Source organism: Nicrophorus vespilloides, unplaced genomic scaffold (genome assembly GCF_001412225.1).
Source record: "Nicrophorus vespilloides isolate i.1.1-1 unplaced genomic scaffold, Nicve_v1.0, whole genome shotgun sequence".
Classification (NCBI taxonomy): Eukaryota; Metazoa; Arthropoda; class Insecta; order Coleoptera; family Silphidae; genus Nicrophorus; species Nicrophorus vespilloides.
This window is the reverse complement of record NW_017098526.1, coordinates 11,104-30,120: the sequence shown is the minus strand read 5'-3', so window position 1 is coordinate 30,120 and position 19,017 is coordinate 11,104. Positions and strand designations below refer to the sequence as shown.

Sequence of the window (19,017 nt, the reverse complement as noted above, 5' to 3'; positions counted from 1 at the left end):
GTCCTGTCGACCCGTTTGCCAGTCACATATCGGTAGGATCATTTACTATCCACAATAATTAAGAAAAGTGGAGATTATCAGGTCGAAACCTCTGCAAAACTATTAAATCGAGGAAGAACAGCAATTTAAAGTTTACTATATCACAAGTAACTGATCACTTCACAATTGTACGCAACCAAACTTTCACACAGTTAAGAGATTCAAAATTATTGTTTTGCAGGTGACATTTGTCAAATGTCATTTAATAAAATCATAAATTTAAAATTGTGACACATTTAGAATAATATTAACACATTGACGACGGCATGACCCACCGGTGGGTCATTAATTATAAATAATAGTTTTGTTGCTATGTACGCCACAGATTTTGACTTCAAACGCCAATACATTTCTTATACATATTTTAAAAATTCTTGAAGCAATTTAGAATAATACGTGATATTGTGACATAATTTAGGCATACTTTACAAATTAACTTGAGAAACATATTTGAAATTTTCATTGAATGCTACATGCCGCTTCTGAGCTTTTAAGTAATCGAAGCGCAACGGCATTGAAAATACAATATGATTATCATAAGCACATATTATTTCTGTTTCTAAAAAAACATTGCTAATTTATTCAAAAACAATGCAAGCTTAGAGCTTGACTATGCACAAGATGATATATTCGACTTGAATAGAAATTGCAATGATCAATTATTATTATTGCTTATTATAAAACCTATATCACTTTTTCTGCGTTTCAATAAAATTCGAACCCTGTTGAGTATATTTATTGAATATAACGAAAATAAAATAGGATCATTTAATAATACAAATGTTTATTTATTTTTAAGAACATCTTCTAAACATTTTATACACAGTGTCGGTTGATCATAACACTGTGCGCAATATATAACTACTTTTTTTGCTTTTTTAGCGGCAGTTGCACTACCTTCCCGTGAAGATATTGTTTTATAACATTCTCTACATCGCTTTCTTGCCTGTTTTGCTGTACCAGATTACGTTTCAATGAAATGTTTTTGATTTGATTGCATCTCCGTATCGTCATCATTCATTGGTTTATCAATATTTTTTTCTCGAAATTTTAACAAATCAGATTTTTCGCCATTTTTTATGTATATACCAAGCATTTGCAATTGACGTCCCACAAATTAATTCTATTATAATATTTTTATACCACTTAACACTTCTTCGTAAAGTTATAATACGATGTTATCTGATCACAAACATCAACTCCTTGTTTTGAATTATTATAATAAAAAACAGCATCAAGCTTCAGTTTTCCGCTCTTGCCTTCAATTGTAGCACACATATGTTTGTTGCTGGTCGTTAACATGGAAACTGGCCTTTTATCAGTTCATTTTAGAAATTTTACCCCATTTTGGTTCATCAAGCTTAAAATGGCTCCTCGTTTTTGTTTTGCTTGGAATCTATATTCATGTCGATTAATGTATCTTCCTGAGCATATTCTAGCTCAACATGTCTCTTTTTCGTAATAGGTATCCATTCTCTATTATTAGAAATTTGTTCTAAATGGTTATTTTCATCATCAGTACTCTCGTCTTCGGTAGCACTAACACTCATCTCTTCTAAAGAGGACGAAAGCCAACGACAACATTGTGTTGATTTAAAACTTATAGATTCTTCCGAAGAACTATCGTCATTTTTATTATAATTCATATTTATTATCAAAATAGATATTTTCTTCCAGCTGAAACAACAATTGCAAAACCTTATTCCATACACGATTAAGCGTGCGGCAGAAATAACTCCCACATTTCAAAGGAGGGATTGAAAAAAAGGTATGAAATGGTAGAAAGACTCGATGCTCACCCGATGTATATTTTTTTTCTACGGAGCAACACTAAATTTTAGAGAAAACCCTCGACTTGTAGGAGTATTTAAAAAAGGACTGTTTCAAGAAATAAGATTTTTTTTTCTTACCAGAAGCAATATATTTGCTTCGATTGCTTAGGAGCTGAGCAGCGGCAGGTAGAATTGAATGAAAATTTCAATATTTTTCCCACAATTGTTATAAATTGCTTCAATATCATTAAAAAGTGTATAAGAAATTTAAACGTTTAAAGGTTATAATTGAGTAAGATATTTGACGTTTCACTCACTCCATAGGCGTCCACGAAAAATGTTCGGGGGCAGGCAACCCGAAAAGCGCCGTCCTTAAGTAAAATTACTGAGGAAAAAGAACTGCTTTACGATTATCTTCATTGTAACTAAAAATTCCTAATCCTGGGCTAAGACAACAACAAGTTGTTATATGTTTTTTATGTTAATAAATTTACCAATGAAATAAGTTACATTACGTATCCAAAATATCTTAAGATAGGATAGGATTGGTGGGTGTTTTTACAGATAATGCATTAAAAGTAATAGACCCAAGCGTAAACAGCTCTTTTTTTTTTTAATAAAATGGTTTAGGTTAGAATAGGTTAGGTTAGAGCAGCGGTTTCCAAACTGGAAGGACTCTTGCCAGGGGAGGCGCCAAAAATTTTTAATAAGTTAATTTTTATACCATAATATCTTCAAATAAATAAAACTTGTCTATATTATTTAATCTATTAAAACAATAAAAGGTAAGGGAGGCGCGGAAAAAAAATTATTTTTTCGGGGAGGCGCGAAAAAAAATTTTAATTTTTTAATTTAAATTTTTTTCGGTGTGGCGTAGTAGCATAAAGTTTGGAAACCGCTGGGTTAGAGTAAGTTTTGGTAAGAAAAATTTAAGGTAGGATAGGTAAGTTAATCTTAATTTAGACAAGATAAGGTTAGGTTTCCACTGTTGTAGAAAATTAAGGGTTTGATATAGTAGATTTGTTTAGGTTACTTATAGTTAAATTAAATACATCACTGTAAAGAAGGTTTCTGTAAAAAAAAATGCTTCTACTTTCCTTGTGGAAGTCTAATAGAGAGTTTGTCTAGGATATATGTTTAGGTTGTGTAATAAATATATATGATTTAGGAGGTTTTATTCGATTTTATTATTGTTGAATATCAAAGGGTCGACGATGGGAATTTAGACAACGACCGGTGCGTGTGCGGCTACGTACGGAGAGACGTATGGGTTGTAGTATGGCGATGGGTATGCAAGTGGAGCGGCTTTGATCAGAGGAGATGAGACCAAAGGAGCTGAGACCGCCTTGACGAATGGAGAGGCAGCGACGTATGGTGAAGACAGATATGGTGAAGCGAAAGCCTTGACCACTGGGGCGGCGACGTATGGCGAAGCCTTGATCAGTGGTGCGTAAGGTGAGGCAACGACAGGGGCGGCTGCGAAGTAAGGCGATGTCGCGACCAGTGGGGCGGCTTTCACGATCGGCGTTACCAGTCCATTGTAATTGCGGGCAAACACTTGCGAACTTTGGGCCGTGACGACGGCAGGCGCCACGACGCCCGGCTCCGCACGCACTACGACACAGGCAGCTGCGGCCAGAACGAAAATCATCTGCAAAAGTAAACAGAACGAAAAAAAAAATGTTAATATATTACGCTGTAGTTTACGATATGAAGACACTCACTGATTTCATCATGTTGCTAAAGGTTTTGTTTGCTTTGTGAATCGTCGAACACAATGTCTACCATTTTTCTTCGGTCAGTTTATATATCTAAACGCCCTACTACCATCACTTCTGTATAATCCTAATTGTTATTCAGCGCGTACCTTCAATATCTATATTACATGTAGATTCATTACGTCGAAGTGAAAGAGCCGGGCCAATAAATTTTCACTTTTATTCCGCCGAAAAAACAATACAATTTGTGGATGTCTGCACATAGCGCAATTGAACTAGTTCATAAACGCACCGAATTTATATTCCGTTAATTCGACTTCACCAACAAATGTTCTATGACATTGATATTTTATTGAAATTGTTAATATTTTTTCAAATCTATATTACTAGATTGAAATTATAAATTATTGTTAAAATTTATTAGTTTTTAGAAAATTTTGATTCCATATTCAAAAAATAGTACTAGTCTTAATAGTAATTAGTCTTTATGAAAGTAAATCATGTTTAACTATAATAAAGTAAATCCGTTTAATAAAATATCAATTAATCCAAGAAATAAATCGTTATTGTCTTTAAGATTCAAATCAAATGTAATAATTAATTCAATTTACAATTTAATATTAAAAATTGTTGATAATCTACATACAATTGTCTTAATTCAAATATATGTACAGTGGAACCGCACTTAACGAGCACCTCGCATAACAAGCATGATTTGTAAGAAAAATGACTCGCTAAACGAGCGACGATTCGCATAACGAGTGACGATGGGAAGTGAAGACCCGGATTGTGCGTCTATTACATCATTTTTAAAGCTTGTGTACACATATTATGTATATTTTTGAATATGTTTCTCTATACGAGTATAAATCCGGAAATTTTGGAATATTGGTAAACTTTAATATATTATTCCAATTAATAGATGATTGTAGAGTGTTAAATTGTTGATGTTCTATTAATCTTTCTTCATAATATTAACTGTCATATTCATTTGTCATATAATTCTACAACGTTAAATTTATGATATTTTTTAAAATCTAATTATCTCATTCCAGTTGATTTTCTATCATTATTAATTCATATCAACGCTGGAATTAACTGTCATATTCACATGTCTTATAATTCTAAAGCGTTAAATTTATGATATTTTATAGATATACTAAATTTGGCGTTTGATAATTAGAATAAATATCATTTTGATGTTGATGTTCAATCCATATTCATTTATATCAACGCTAAAATTAACTGTCATATTCACTTGTCGTATAATCATCAAACGTCAAATTTAGTATATTTTATATAATATTTACTCTAATTAACATATTTATTTAAGTATTATTTATACAGATAACTGATAAAATCAATTTTCAATTTTATGACATTAGAACATGTCATAATTTCTGAAACTGTCAATTTTAAGTTAAATTTTATTTTGCATTATCATTAATAAGATATTTGTAACTTCATTAAGAGTTAGAAGCTCGCTTCGAATGTTACATAAAGCAAATTGTCAGAAGTATTACGCACAGTGATAAAAAAAAATTAATGTGCTCGTTACGATGAATATTGATGGACGGCCGCCTACGACGGACTGGTGAAATTTTTAATTGTTTCCGATCACGTAAATACAACGAGATCATCAAAATTTCACTTCCCTAATTTGAAATCGATACCATTCTCTGCCCGTTGGGTGGGAACGATATAAATACCGAACAACTCCAAATCACAAACCATCAAACACTCATCAATCCACCCGGACAAACCAAATCCAAAATCCAAATATGAACACTTTGAAGGTAATTTATCAGTATTACAATTTCAATCTTTACTATATTATTTATATTTTTCTTCCGTGTAGTTTGCCGTTGCCTTTATACTGGCTGTAGCAGGATCCATCGAGGGGGGCTTTTTACCAGCAGCCCCTGGAATCACCTACACTAAGGCCATTCCGTACAACGTACCACCCTTTGCGTCGAGCATCAGCATTTTCAAAACATTCCCCAGGACACAGATCATCGCTCCATCTCCTGCTCTGGTGCCACCTTTCGTCCATCATCCTCAAGTAGCTGCTGTCGCCCCAGCTCCGATTGTACCACACCTTGCTCCAGCTCCAGCTGCCGTCGTTCCACACTTCGCTCCAGCTGTACCACACTTTGCTCCAGCGACCGCTGCTGTCGTTCCTCATGTTGCTGCTGCTCCAGTGGTTCCTCATTTAGCCCCAGCACCAGTGGTTCCTCACTTTGCTCCAGCTCCAGTGGTTCCTCACTTTGCCCCAGCTCCAGTTGTTCCCCACTTTGCCGCTCCAGCACCAGTGGTTCCTCAATTCGCTGCTGCAGTTCCGGCCGTCTACCCTCATCATGTAGCAGCCGCCGGTCCAGCCTACTATCCTCAATTCGCTAAAGTAGTTCCTCAATTCGGAGCCGTTGCTGCTCCAGTGCCACATGCGTACCATCCAGGATTCGTCGCAAAAGCCTTAGTGTAATCGGCCAGAGCCAGTATTAGAGCATTATTTTAGGCATTCGCAATTTTGTATATATGTTTGATTGTTTGATGTTTGACATGTTTGTTATTTCTGAAACGCTAAGAATTAAAAACTATTTTTTCAATATAAATACAAAGTCTTTACTTTATTCCTAAACTTAATACATATGATTATTACCGGAAAAACATCAGAACTAATATATAAAAAATGTCAATTCTAGTAGAAGTGACACTGCATTAACGCAATGCAATTACTTAGAAGATCTCATGAACCACAAAAATACGCAAATAAATATTAATACTAAATTATAAATAAGAAAAAATATTTGCACATACTATACATAAAATTACAGAAAAATGTATAAGTATGTTAAAAACAAATTGGATTATACAGAATAACTTAATTTAATGTTTTATATAACAGCGTTTCTCAACATTTTTGTTGCGTAATCCTACAGATTTGTTTGTAGTTGCATAGCGACCCAATTTCTAAGATTATGTCATCAGATCCTCGCTTTGACACAAGGTGACAGCTGTCATTTTAGATAAAATACTAATCGTTACTTGGCATGTAACGAGTAAAATATAGCCACCTTAACTGATTGAAAAAGAGTTGAAATAAATTGATAATAACAAAATTTAATATTATCCATACAATAATAAAAAACAAAAAGTTTGCTATTACAATGGGTGACTTTATTATTTTAGATATTTATATTTTTAAATTTTAATTATAATCACTTTTAAAACTGTGATTTTTATGACAAAAATAATTAATAATAATTTTAATAAAATATTATCATAAAAAAATCGATATAAGTTTGAGTGAATAAATAAATTAAGGATCATAATTTTCAATTCTGCAAGTGATAATGCCATAAAACTTTTACAAAAGATCGATTAAATCAGTGGTTTAAAACTTGATGTTACTACGCCTCCCTCAAAAGTATGTAATCATTTGGCGCCTCCCCAAACCCCTGGCCACAGTTATTGGTTATTCATCAATGAACAATTTGCAATTTAAAAAAAAAATGTATATATAGTGCACATACTCAAGCAAAGTTCAAACCGTAAATGCCAAATAGAAATCTAGTAGCTTATGCACTAGATATAATTCATTTTCTCAAATGTTCGGGATTCTTTAACCCAGTGGTTTCCAAACTTGATGTTACTACGCCTCCCCTCCCTTTGAACGCGTATTACAGCCATATTGATAAGAGCACAATGTATCTATACTTGCTAGATTCCCCAAATATTCAGCTTTCATATGCATATATTGGATTCATTCTGTCTATTATAGTTTTCGAGTAAATCAATTAAATGTGAAAACACTGCTTTTTCGAACGTTCTAATTTCAATTTTTCAACTTTGAACGCGTATTACAGCAATATGGATAAGAGCACAGGAATGTATCTATACTTTAGCAGATATTTGTAAAATTGCTCACTGCTACTAATATTCGCGCCTCCCCTTAGACTAGTTCACGCCTCCCCAGGGAGATTAAATCATGCAAACTCAAAGATAAATAATATTTCCTAAAAATGAATGTTGAATTACAATACGTGTATTGAACAAAAACTAACGGTATACGCATGTATTATTGTATGCAATCAAATTTTGAGTACACAATGGAAATTTGATTTCCAACGCTGGATTATGAAATTGCGTTGTGTAAAGAGAGTAGAAATTGGTATTGAATTGCTTGCAGAAAGCGAAATTAATATGTGTACAGTGTACGTACGGATGGACAGAAGAACGACCGAGCACGTCGGGGCCTCCAAAAATGGAACGACGCGTACAACGGTTTCGAAAACCTCCTTGGACTTCACCTCATCCTCATCCAGACAACCCACACCTGGATCAAACGATATAAAAGCGACGCACCGCATTCACAGAACATTGTCAAACGATCCATCAAACCACAATCACCATGGCATCCAAATCAATCGTAAGTTGTTTAATTTTTAATCAAAAGTTTAATCATAATCGTTAAACTAATTTGAATTTGTTGCAGATCTTAGCTGTCTTCGCTCTGTTCGTGGCTATGTGCTCAGCAGGAATCGTTCCTGCGGCATTCCCGGCTGCGTATGTGGCGCCTTATGCGAGCACATACAACGCCCACGTCGTGAACCACGCAGTTGCCGCCCCGGTTGCCGCCGCCCCAGTGATCGCCGCCCCGGCTCATTTGGCTGCCTACCCGCATCATCTGGCCTACAGCAACCCCATCGTCTACGCCTAAGTTGAGGGATGGACACGTTTGTCAATGCCAAAAAAAATTACATAACAAAACAAAAAATAATTATTATTTCCATAAAATTTTGCCTGGGATAAGAAAATCGGGGTCGCATAAAAATGAACGCGCTGTGCGCGAGTTCCTCAGCTCGAGGATATCAAATAAATAAAAAAAAAGTAATTCTATAATTGCTGTCTAATTTCTACCTTTGACCTAATAAATTTCATTAATTACAGTCTTCAAAATTAAACATTACTGCAAATAATTTCACTAAAAACTTTAGATTTTCCTAAAACAAAAAATATCAATTAATTAATTGTAGCAAATCACATAAAAATGTGAAGTAAACTCATGTCATCATGATTCATGATTCAAGAGTCTCATTTTTTTCCATATACATAATTCAACATATTTAACTATATTATACATTATAATTAATATGTCACTTACGCTCTTCAATAATAATATTCTATAAACAAGTGTATACTAACTTTCAATTGTTTGAAAGATTTACATCAAAATTGATATATTTTATAAACAGACCAGTATTTACAAAATATGCATTAGCAAAAAAATGAGGTAAAAGCAAAGAGGAAACATGTAATCCATTAAAATTTGAATAATAATTGGATAAATCTAAAATGCAAAATGAAAGTGGTTTAGTTTTACGTTCGGAGCACCCAATAAATTGCATAAAGAGAGAGAGAGAGAACATTAATATTTGCAATCGAACAACTTAAATTCCCGAGATAACCATACATTATGAATAGAGCATTGTGCAACGAATGATCCAATTAAGAAAGCACCGACGCGAGGTTATTGTGTACGCGAATTCGCACTTTTAGCGGCAAATTGAGATCACGTCGATAAATCGCCTCTTGTTTCAACGATTATAATAAACTGTTTTCAGATAATCTGTATTTTCTGCAATTAACTGGAATACGACAATGAAGCTTTTGCGTTCAAAGAAATATAATGTCAGTTATCGAACAGGTGGTACTTTTGCTCGTTAATAAAATCCGAGAATTATTTCTATTTTTTCATCTTTTTTCATAGCATTCATGGAGTGACCGATTTTGGTCCTTTGTGCAATCCTCCGAATGACGCGCAAGCGATTTAATGGTACACGTTGACCTTTCCGGATGTTTTCAACGGAACTTTGAGCTATTAAAAATGTCACATGCAGGTGAAATATTAAAAATAAAAGTATAATAAAATGATTACATTTTATGTATGAATGTAGTATATATTACAGCGTTTCTCAACATTTTTTCCGCGTGACCCAACGTATTTGCTTGCATTTATTCTTAATTGTTAAAAGTAGTTCATGAAAAATGACAGCTGTCACTATGCGTCAAAGCTGTCATTTTGCAACCTATTTAGAATGTTAAGACGAGATCTATAGATTTAAAAACCAATTAATTATAAAGCTAGAAAATGTAAAAAACAATTTGTGTTCATTTAGGATTGTATTATGCAACACCAGATAATTAACAAAAAATAAATTATAAAATTAGTTAATTAAATTAATTTAAATAAAAAAAATATACTGATTGACCATGGCAATAGTTATAATATCTGATAATACTTAATTGGTAAATGAATTCTAATTAGTGGATTTGTTGAAGCAAGAGCAGGAAATGCAGTTCTGGTAATGCAATACAATTGGTAGTTTATAGTCCATTCACTAATTACATCTAATATCAAACCTAATAATTTTTCAGACTTTCAACGCAATAATGTAAAATGATATTTTTATATTTGAAATTGTATTCAACGGTTTAAATTTTTAAAAACAATTAGTCAATACTTATAATTGTTTTAATAATAATAAAATTTACTTATTTTTAGTTTTTTCTAAATACTTCAAGAGTTCGTATTGTTCTAAATTTGAAAAAAAAACATCAACACTACGAATAATATTAGACATAAATATTTAACAGACATACCAATTACTATAATGGATTTTCATGAAATTACTATATGTTGTGTTTACATAGTTATTGGTATTCCTGTGTATTGTCATAGTGATTCTGTATAAATTAAATAATAATAATCTTTATTGCTTAATTTAGTATACTTGAGATATGATCTTTTAGTGTTATGTTAAGTGGTTTTTTACCCAATTGACATTTCAACCTATAGTTAAACTTCTACTGCACAGTTAAGAACTTATTATGCTTTGGACTTCATTTGAAAATATATTATTTAATGATCTTTTAAAATTATCGCGGATCCATAAAAATCACTAGTTTACAGATGAATACTATTTTTAAGCTCTTGTATTACTTTGTTAGTTAATTACGTCTATCAATAATTACTATATTATACATGTACTATATACAAAACAAAATGTACATCTAAAGTGTTGATAGCAAAAAAAACTAATAACTAATTCGTTTAAAAGAAAAAAGAAGATAGTTTCCTAATATAGAAAGAGCTGAAACCGCCGAAGGATACTTGATTACTGCTTGCAACTAGAATCTAATTAGTGACTATGTTAAGGCAAGAGCAGGAAATGCAGCGGAGGTAATGAAATGCGCTTAATTGCATTCCCTAATTATTCGGGTTCATTAGTAGAATCGTTCATTAGCGATGCTCACTTACTTTTATTTTTGTTGAAAACTTCCAAATGATTTAAAAAAAATGGCCATATTAAAAACGTGCAGAATGGTAATGATGGTGATGGAAATGCAGGTGCGTTGTGCAAACGGCAAGTATTTAGGATTTCGTGTACGGAAAATTTTCAAACGGAATGTGGGTTTCGCTCGTAGCGAGATATATCGGGCATAGGTGCATATGTTTCAGAGCGTTTTTGTTTTCGTTTATGTTTTGTTGCTATTTTTGTTTTTTATTTTGTTTTGTTCCTGTGCCGGGACAGGATTTCGCAAGGTCCTTTGCGTGGTCACCGGACTGTAGCAAAGAGCCTACCGATAATCTAGTTATTATAAAACAGCATTCCCCGCTCGCCTTTGGGCCATTACTCACCTCAGCTCAGCCGCGCACACATCTCGCCGACTTCGACGTGGATTTAGACTTGGACTGCACGACCGGTCTCGGTTTCCACTGCAGTAACGCCAAGCCGATCCAAGAAATCACTTTCCCAATTATTTTCGAACGCCGCAAAAACGGCAGCTGATTACATTAATCTAGACATAATTACATGAAATTACGCTTGGATTAGGTTATAAAAAACGAATTTCCGAAGTAAACTGTCGGATTCGGAAGAAACAGATTATGCACACTATTATATTTATAAATTGTCCTAATTACACCGTTTCGTATTTAAATTATTTGTCTCATTCTTCAAACTTTTTGTTGTTTTAGTATTCATCATCATTATAGTTTCGAAAATTATTAATAATAAAGCCTAAATGTATAAGTAATACTAAACTCTCTACTTGTCAAATTATGCGTAGAGTGTACAGGCCTTTATATTTGTTATTCGAATTTACAAAAAGGTATTTACCTTCTCTAATTGTTGTTGATCATCTCCGAAAATCACTTTGTCTTTGTACATTAAAATCTGATTGTGTAAAGCAATTCTTTCAAAAGTTTAGTAGTTGTCAAATACTTAGAAATTATTTCTGAAAAATGCAGCAACTTAAAGTATCTTTACATTAAACGACACTTGCATACATAATTTTTAATTAATGCATAGGTGTTATGAAAAATGTTAATTGCTAATAAAATCCTAATTATATTTGGAATGGATTTATAATGTCTACCTTTTGTATATTAAAATCTGCGTAAAGCAATTCTTCTAAAATTTTGTATTTGACATCTTAATAATTCTGACAGGTGATACAAATTAAACTTTACTCACAAGAAATGACATTTGCAAACATAATTTAATTGGAATTAATTAATAAGTGTAAATATTAATTGGTAATAAAATCCTAATTATTTTATGAATTTATTTATAATGTTTACCTTACGTTGCCGATCACCTCCAGAATAATTGTCTTTGTATATTAAAATCTGATTGTGTAAGCAATTCTTTCAAAAGTTTAGTAGTTGTCAAATACTTAGAAATTATTTCTGACAAATGCAACAACTTAAAATATCTTTATATTAAACGACACTTGCAAACATAATTTGTAATTAATGCATAGGTGTTATGAAAAATGTTAATTGCTAATAAAATCCTAATTATATTTGGAATGGATTTATAATGTAGCCTTTTGTATATTAAAGTCTGCTTGTGTAAAGCAATTCTTTCAAAATTTTGTATTTGACATCTTAACAATTCTGACAGGTGATACAAATTAATCTATACTCACAAGAAATGACATTTGCAAACATAATTTAATTGGAATTAATTAATAAGTGTAAATATTAATTTGTAATAAAATCCTAATTATTTTATGAATTTATTTAAAATGTTTACCTTTCGTTGCCGATCACCTCCAAAAATCCAAGTACGAATTCATCCAAAACGGAATAAAATCAGTAGAATCTTATATAAAAAAACTTAATATGTAAAGCAATCATTTAATAACTTTCTATTTGACAACTTAGCAATTGTTTCGGACAGGAGTACCAACTTAAACGATACTAGCACATTATATATAAATTCAGTTGGTACTATAAGAGTAAAACTTAAGAAGTGCATTTGTATAATACTGAATATTTCAATAAAACAAAAAATGGAAAGTTGAGAAGGATAAAATACTTTATTTTATATATTTTATTTAGAAGAACTATTGTTATATTTTAAAAAAAACAACATATGTGTTAATAAGTGTACCAACTAAAATATTAAAAAAAAAAGTTTTGAAACTTTAGTCCCATTTTTATGTAATCCTATAAACGCAACCCAATTTACACCTGCATTATTTAATTCTTTTGTTAATTAAGACCTACTAGATTACAAAAATAACGTAATAAAGAATTATTTCTTAACCTAATTTTTTCATCAATTAATTATAGTTACTAACACTATTCCAAAGTTAACACAAATAATCATAAGATTTTTTTTTATAAAATTGTAAAAACAGTGATTTATTCGAAAGAGTGCAAAGGCTTGGAAACATTCGGAAAAAAAAATAATTTTTATATATATGTACATGTAAAAAGAGAAGCAGAAACTAGATCAAACTGAAGCGGAGATAGAGAAGAAAACTCAATACAAAATGTTAATTACAATTAAAATAAAAGCAATGTCCCAGATTTGCGGATAAACGCTCGCATATGCATGAATATCGACTAGTCACAAGAGGGTCAAGTTAATATTCTAAATATATTTTTTTCGTGTATACATCATTTTTCTTTTTGCTACCTTCCATAAACTGCCTTCTCCTCAGTTTGTCTATGTGTGTTTGTCTCTTTCTTTCCGTGCGCACCTCGTCTTAGTTATCTAATGGCTCTATGAAAGGGCCCTTGCTCCAGTTCAAATGCACCGACGGTGGGGCCAATCCGACCAATATATAAATCGCCACCGTCGTCTTCGTCTTCAGAACAACAACCAGAAGCAGAAGTTTTCCACACTAAACATCAAAACATCTTAAAACAATCCCACAATACCAAACATGTTCAGACTCGTAAGTATCTTTTTATATCTTCAAACTTAATTTAAATTGCAAAAAAAATCTATATAAATACTCAATATTTTTATCAACATAAATCATTCAATTGAAAGTAATACAATCGTATTGTATTGTGAAACTGCAAATACTAAATATTTCTCATTAGCTTAAAATATTCAATTAAAAGTAATACAAATGTAGTAACAGATTTGTAATCCTTAAAGTTAAATATACATTGTTGCAACACTCTTAAAGAACTGCTTTTAATCTATTCTTTATTACTTTAAATGCTTAGAGTAAATTTTCAAACTTTAGAAATTTAATTAAACTAATTTATACAAACGAAAATAACCATTGAAATACTCAAAGAAAAATTGAATCTCGATTATTTTACAAATGTATATAAACTTGTAACACTTCAATCTCAATTGTTAACAAAAATATTAATTATAAGTAAATAATTTAATTTCACAACGCTCTTAATTAATTAAACACAGATTAAACAAGAATTATAACAGACTCATTTATTATAATTGTATATGTAAAGCTTTATTAATTAAATAAATTCACATTATGCGTACATTTGTGCATAGAATTTTATGATTAATTAGAAGAAAAGTAACATTAAGAAAATCAAATTTTCTTGTATTACTTAAAATTACCTCAATGATCAATGATAAATATAAATAAGTACATTAATACTGCAAGATAAATATTTTTAAATTGCAAAAAAAAAGTAGTTTTAGAGGAAATTATACAAATCTTTTAAGGCATTTAATCTTGATGATAATCTACCCTTTGTTACCTGAAAATAGTTAAAATAAAAAAAAATCTTTGAATTTCTTTTAAAACACATTAAAATTAAGTAGCCTATAAATTTATATTAAATTTCAACAAAAAATATGTGGATTTTTTGTGTAGTCGGGAAATTTTAAGCTTAAATCGTATAATAAGTGAATTATAGTGATTTAGTGCTTCCAATTGCAAAACAAATCTTTTTTTTTTATATAATATAAAGATTACATTAAAGCAGCGGTTTCCAAACTTGATGTTACTACGCCTCCCTTAAAAATATTTAATCATTTAGCGCCTACCCTCCCCCCCTACATTTCATAATATAGATAAAACTTTAGCAGTCAATTGAAAAATTGCTCACTATCACTAATATTCGCGCCTCCCCTTAGACTAGTTCGCACCTCACAGTTTGGAAAACGCTGCATTAAAGTATCAACATAAATACATGTTGATACTTTAATGCAGTCTGTTTCACGTCTCTTTATAAATTAAATAGTGACATAAATGTGCTGGAACTTCAGACATCTTATAAAAATATACATTTTTTCTAAAACAAGGAGAACGGTTATTTAAAGATTGTTATCCAACATAATTATTCTTGTCTAACAATCTCTAAATGATTTGTACCAAACATTACAAATTTCAATAAACATTACTAAAAGTACATTCTTATATTAAATTAAAAACGAACTTTCATTTTCAAGGTAACGGATCAGGCTGATATTCAAATGGTTAATGTATTATTTTTAATTATTATTTTATTGTTTAATGTCTTTTTCCAAAATCTTCGTCCTGTCGACTTTCTCTTGTATGATTTACTTATTTGTTTCCGATTCCGGTTAATTGTTGCTATAGAAATAAGAAGCTTTTGTTGACCGTTGTCATTGGTTTCAGGTTGTCATCGGTATGCTTGTAGCTGTAGCCAGCGCAGGACTCATCGGCGATTATGGACACGGAGGATTATTGGCAGGACACGGAGGATTATTGGCAGGACCGGCGGTGGTGCACGCAGCCCCAACCTATGTTGCGGCTCCCGTCGCTCTGAAGACATCCCTTGCCACCAGCTACGCAAACGGCAACAGCATCTCATTGAACCCCGTCCCGGTAGCCGTCCACGCCGCTCCGGCCGTCGTCCACGCCGCCCCAGTCGTCGTCAAATCCGCTCCGATTCTCTTAGGAGGTCTTGGTGGATACGGAGGACTCGGTCTCGGCGGTCACGGATACGGTCACTAAATCCACGAAACTCGAGCAGCATCTGCGAAAGAATGAAAGAAAGAAAAAAACACCACAGCACACACCATCCCCTGGCATACAATTATTTATTTCAAACATCGATTAGAATAAAAAACCGATAGCAATTATCTAAATAGTGTATTCAATTTTCAACCCATTACATTTATCCCCCGATTTACCCTCGGAATTGTAAGTTTTTCAATGTAAAATCTTGTAAATCAAAAACGCAACAAAATAAAAGGAGATATAACTTATTTTTTAATTTAATTTTTTTAATCAGTGTAAAAACGAGGGATTGATCTACTCCACTCGTCTATTGCGAGTGGAGTGTAAAGATTTTAAGGAGCAATACTCTCGAATTTGCCGTGAGTGGGTGCAGGAGGCCGACGTTCGAAATTGTGTTCGAAAGTCTTTTTCTCGCTATAAGCAAATTGGTAAAAGGGCACGAAAGAAACGAAGACGAACAAAAAGTATAGGTGGACAGGTGGTGAAAGAGAGAAACACATTCGCTTTATCTTTACGGTCTATTGAAATGTCCGACATTCCCATACAAAATAACAATCATTTACGTACGTTTCGTGAGTTGCATCACACGAAACGGCGCAATCTCTGCTAATAATTGAGTCATTTATTTCCGCTCTGAAACACACTTATCTTCATGAAATTCCATTTTTTCAATAAAAAAAAGTACACATTTACATTTCTGAAGTGAAAGAATCTTTTGCTTGCAGTGTTTTTCAACTATTTTTGTCTCGACGCATACTTGAATCTATAGTTAAGCTTCCGCAGCATATTTAATCACATATTAGGCTTTGGACTACGTTGGAAAATAATTGAACAAATAACTTTTTCAAATTTTCATGGCACATATAGATCCTCTCACATCCTTTAAAAATCATACCGTTTAGTGAAAAATTACATACGAAAAATTGTTCAATTGTAAAACCGAAACCTAAACCGGAACGAAATTTTAATTACGGTTAATATCGGTTCAATTAATATTTTTTTCATTAAATTAATTCATAATCACTTTCTTTCATGTATGCTCTTAATTAAACCAAAATTTTATCAAATTTTGAACTCGATTTTAAATTTTAAGTAACCAATTTAAATTGCTTTTTTTTTTCGATTTTAAATTTTAATTTCAACCGGAACTGGAACTGAATCGAAATTTAGACGAACCGAAATCGAACCTGGAACGAAATACATTTACTTGGAACGTAACCTTAAACCGGAACGAAATTAATTTTGGTTTGAATCTCAATCTATAACGCAATGAAATTGTCATTTTTTTTTTTAAACAAGTCACCACTAGGATCCTCTAATTGAAGCTAAATTGCATCAAAAATGATCATGCTATCAATTTGGTGGTGTTTCAAAGATGTTGTGTATTTTCTACTGCATCCGAGGAACCAAACTATCAATTCAGATGTTCACTGTTAACAAACTAATGAAACTGGAGGAAACAATCAAAGAAAAATGGCGTGATTTTGCCAAATTTTGTTTACCAAAGCAATTACACATTTTTGGTAACTCGTGGAAAAGTATTGGATCATGGTTGTGAAAATTAGACTGCTATTTAATAAGAATATAACATTGCTTATATTGTTATAAAATATTAAATAAATCTGAATTTTTTACTCTGATTCAAAGTTATGAATGTAGAAATAACGATGAATTCTATGAAGGCGAATATAATTTGTTTACATCATTCGTAAAGAGGTAATTCGCAAAGTGAGAACTAATTTTCCATAGACGGAATGCAATAATAATGATGACTTCTATTTGTGTCACATTTGTGTCATTCATTGTGAATGTACAAACCAAACATAATCAAAAATTATATAATTATTATATTTCTCAAAGTCTACAATCATTGAAAGTTTTCATATAAAAAAAATCTATTCTTATCATTATTCCACACATTGGATTTTTATATTTTCAGACTATTATAATCACGTCTTTAAGAGTAAACTATTTGAAATTATAAATTTATAACAATTTGTTAAATAAATTAGAAATAATAGCTTTTTAAATAACGTTTATATTTATAATTAGTATATGAAAACAGTTACTGTCTGATTGTAAAAAAAATAATTAGTTTAGTAGTTATTTTTGGATATTGCATCAATGTTACTTTACTCTTATTGATCTGTAAAATATTTCAATAAGCATTAGCAATTATCTAAATGTTTCAACGTCATCATTGAAATTCTTTAATAATTAATAGTTACGCACTTAATTTACATATAATTAATATAATTAATATGAAACAAACAAAAATAAACGAATTAAATCCAATTTGCAACGTCGAATAGCTGAACTAAGTAGTAATTCTCGTAAATACAATTTTTCGTGCAGATGGCACTACATGTTATAATTTACATAATTGGCGATAACAATGAATATCAAAGCTTATACATGCTAAAATTATAATAATACAATGTTAATAGTTTATAAATGTATAGTACAAATCGTTCTATTACAATATATATTGTATTTCAAATATAAATAAATACACTGATGTATGTTTGGTTGCCTAAAATACAAGAATGAGCACAAATTCCAAAAACAATGTGTTTATAACAAAAAAAGTTCTCATATTACAAAATCTCGTTTTACGAAATATTAATAATAGAAACGTATTCGTATTTCCTTTTAATTATAATCTTTGTGCGATTATAATTATCTAATCGACAATCATTTATAATAAATATCTTCAATGATTAATCATTGAAATTTTATAATGCAGTAACAGAATTGATAATATAACAAAACTTTTAAACTTTAATGTCATATTTTTCTTAATTTTTTTAGCATTTCTGCTTTTTATTTTATAAAAGTAAAAAGTAAAACTTGTGAAATTATGCGTAAATATTAAAATTTGTAATTTATTAAGTATCAGTGATGACCTTAGAAGATCACAGTTCAAATAAATCTTGATAAAATCGCTGGACCGTATTGAAAATATTTTCATAGTATAATTTCTAGTTGTGAAAAAACAATCGATTTAAGAGTATTTAGAAAATAAGCGAATTGAATAATATTTTTCAATCTATCGGTGATTGTGTAACGTCGTCAAAGAATTTATTAGCAATGCGTTAATTGTGTATCGTGCAATCAATTAGCATCTTCTGTTATTCCCATCCTGCATTCGCTTTCTTATCTTTTATCTGACTCGTTCCTCAATAATGTTCACATAAGCGATACATCGGGGT

General features: G+C 31.3%; 4 protein-coding genes across 6 annotated transcripts; 3 read left to right on the top strand and 1 right to left on the bottom strand.

Annotated features, from left to right (window-relative positions):
- Nucleotides 1-2,988: 2,988 nt before the first annotated feature.
- On the bottom strand, nt 2,989-11,303 carry LOC108562654 (calphotin). 3 transcript variants are annotated; one of them, XM_017921067.1, is made up of 2 exons: nt 11,232-11,303; nt 2,989-3,462 (listed from the first exon to the last, which is right to left on the bottom strand). In XM_017921067.1, exon 2 carries the CDS (start codon nt 3,460-3,462, stop codon nt 3,034-3,036), a length of 429 nt encoding a protein of 142 aa, XP_017776556.1. In that variant the 5' UTR covers nt 11,232-11,303; the 3' UTR covers nt 2,989-3,033. The 3 variants fall into 3 exon arrangements, with proteins under 3 accessions (XP_017776556.1, XP_017776557.1, XP_017776555.1); XM_017921068.1 differs by lacking the exon at nt 11,232-11,303 and adding an exon at nt 10,851-10,976; XM_017921066.1 differs by lacking the exon at nt 11,232-11,303 and adding an exon at nt 3,536-3,753.
- On the top strand, nt 5,028-6,044 carry LOC108562653 (protein app1-like). Its single transcript, XM_017921065.1, has 2 exons — nt 5,028-5,325; nt 5,388-6,044. The coding sequence occupies exons 1-2, from the start codon at nt 5,311-5,313 to the stop codon at nt 6,009-6,011; spliced, it is 639 nt and encodes a 212-aa protein (XP_017776554.1). The 5' UTR covers nt 5,028-5,310; the 3' UTR covers nt 6,012-6,044.
- On the top strand, nt 7,898-8,249 carry LOC108562651. The gene is made up of 2 exons (XM_017921063.1): nt 7,898-7,958; nt 8,025-8,249. The coding sequence occupies exons 1-2, from the start codon at nt 7,941-7,943 to the stop codon at nt 8,247-8,249; spliced, it is 243 nt and encodes an 80-aa protein (XP_017776552.1). The 5' UTR covers nt 7,898-7,940.
- A 2,416-nt stretch (nt 11,304-13,719) lies between the features above and the next one.
- Nucleotides 13,720-15,869, top strand: LOC108562655 (cuticle protein 70, isoforms A and B). Its single transcript, XM_017921069.1, has 2 exons — nt 13,720-13,786; nt 15,461-15,869. Exons 1-2 carry the CDS (start codon nt 13,775-13,777, stop codon nt 15,797-15,799), a joined length of 351 nt encoding a protein of 116 aa, XP_017776558.1. The 5' UTR covers nt 13,720-13,774; the 3' UTR covers nt 15,800-15,869.
- Nucleotides 15,870-19,017: the final 3,148 nt, after the last annotated feature.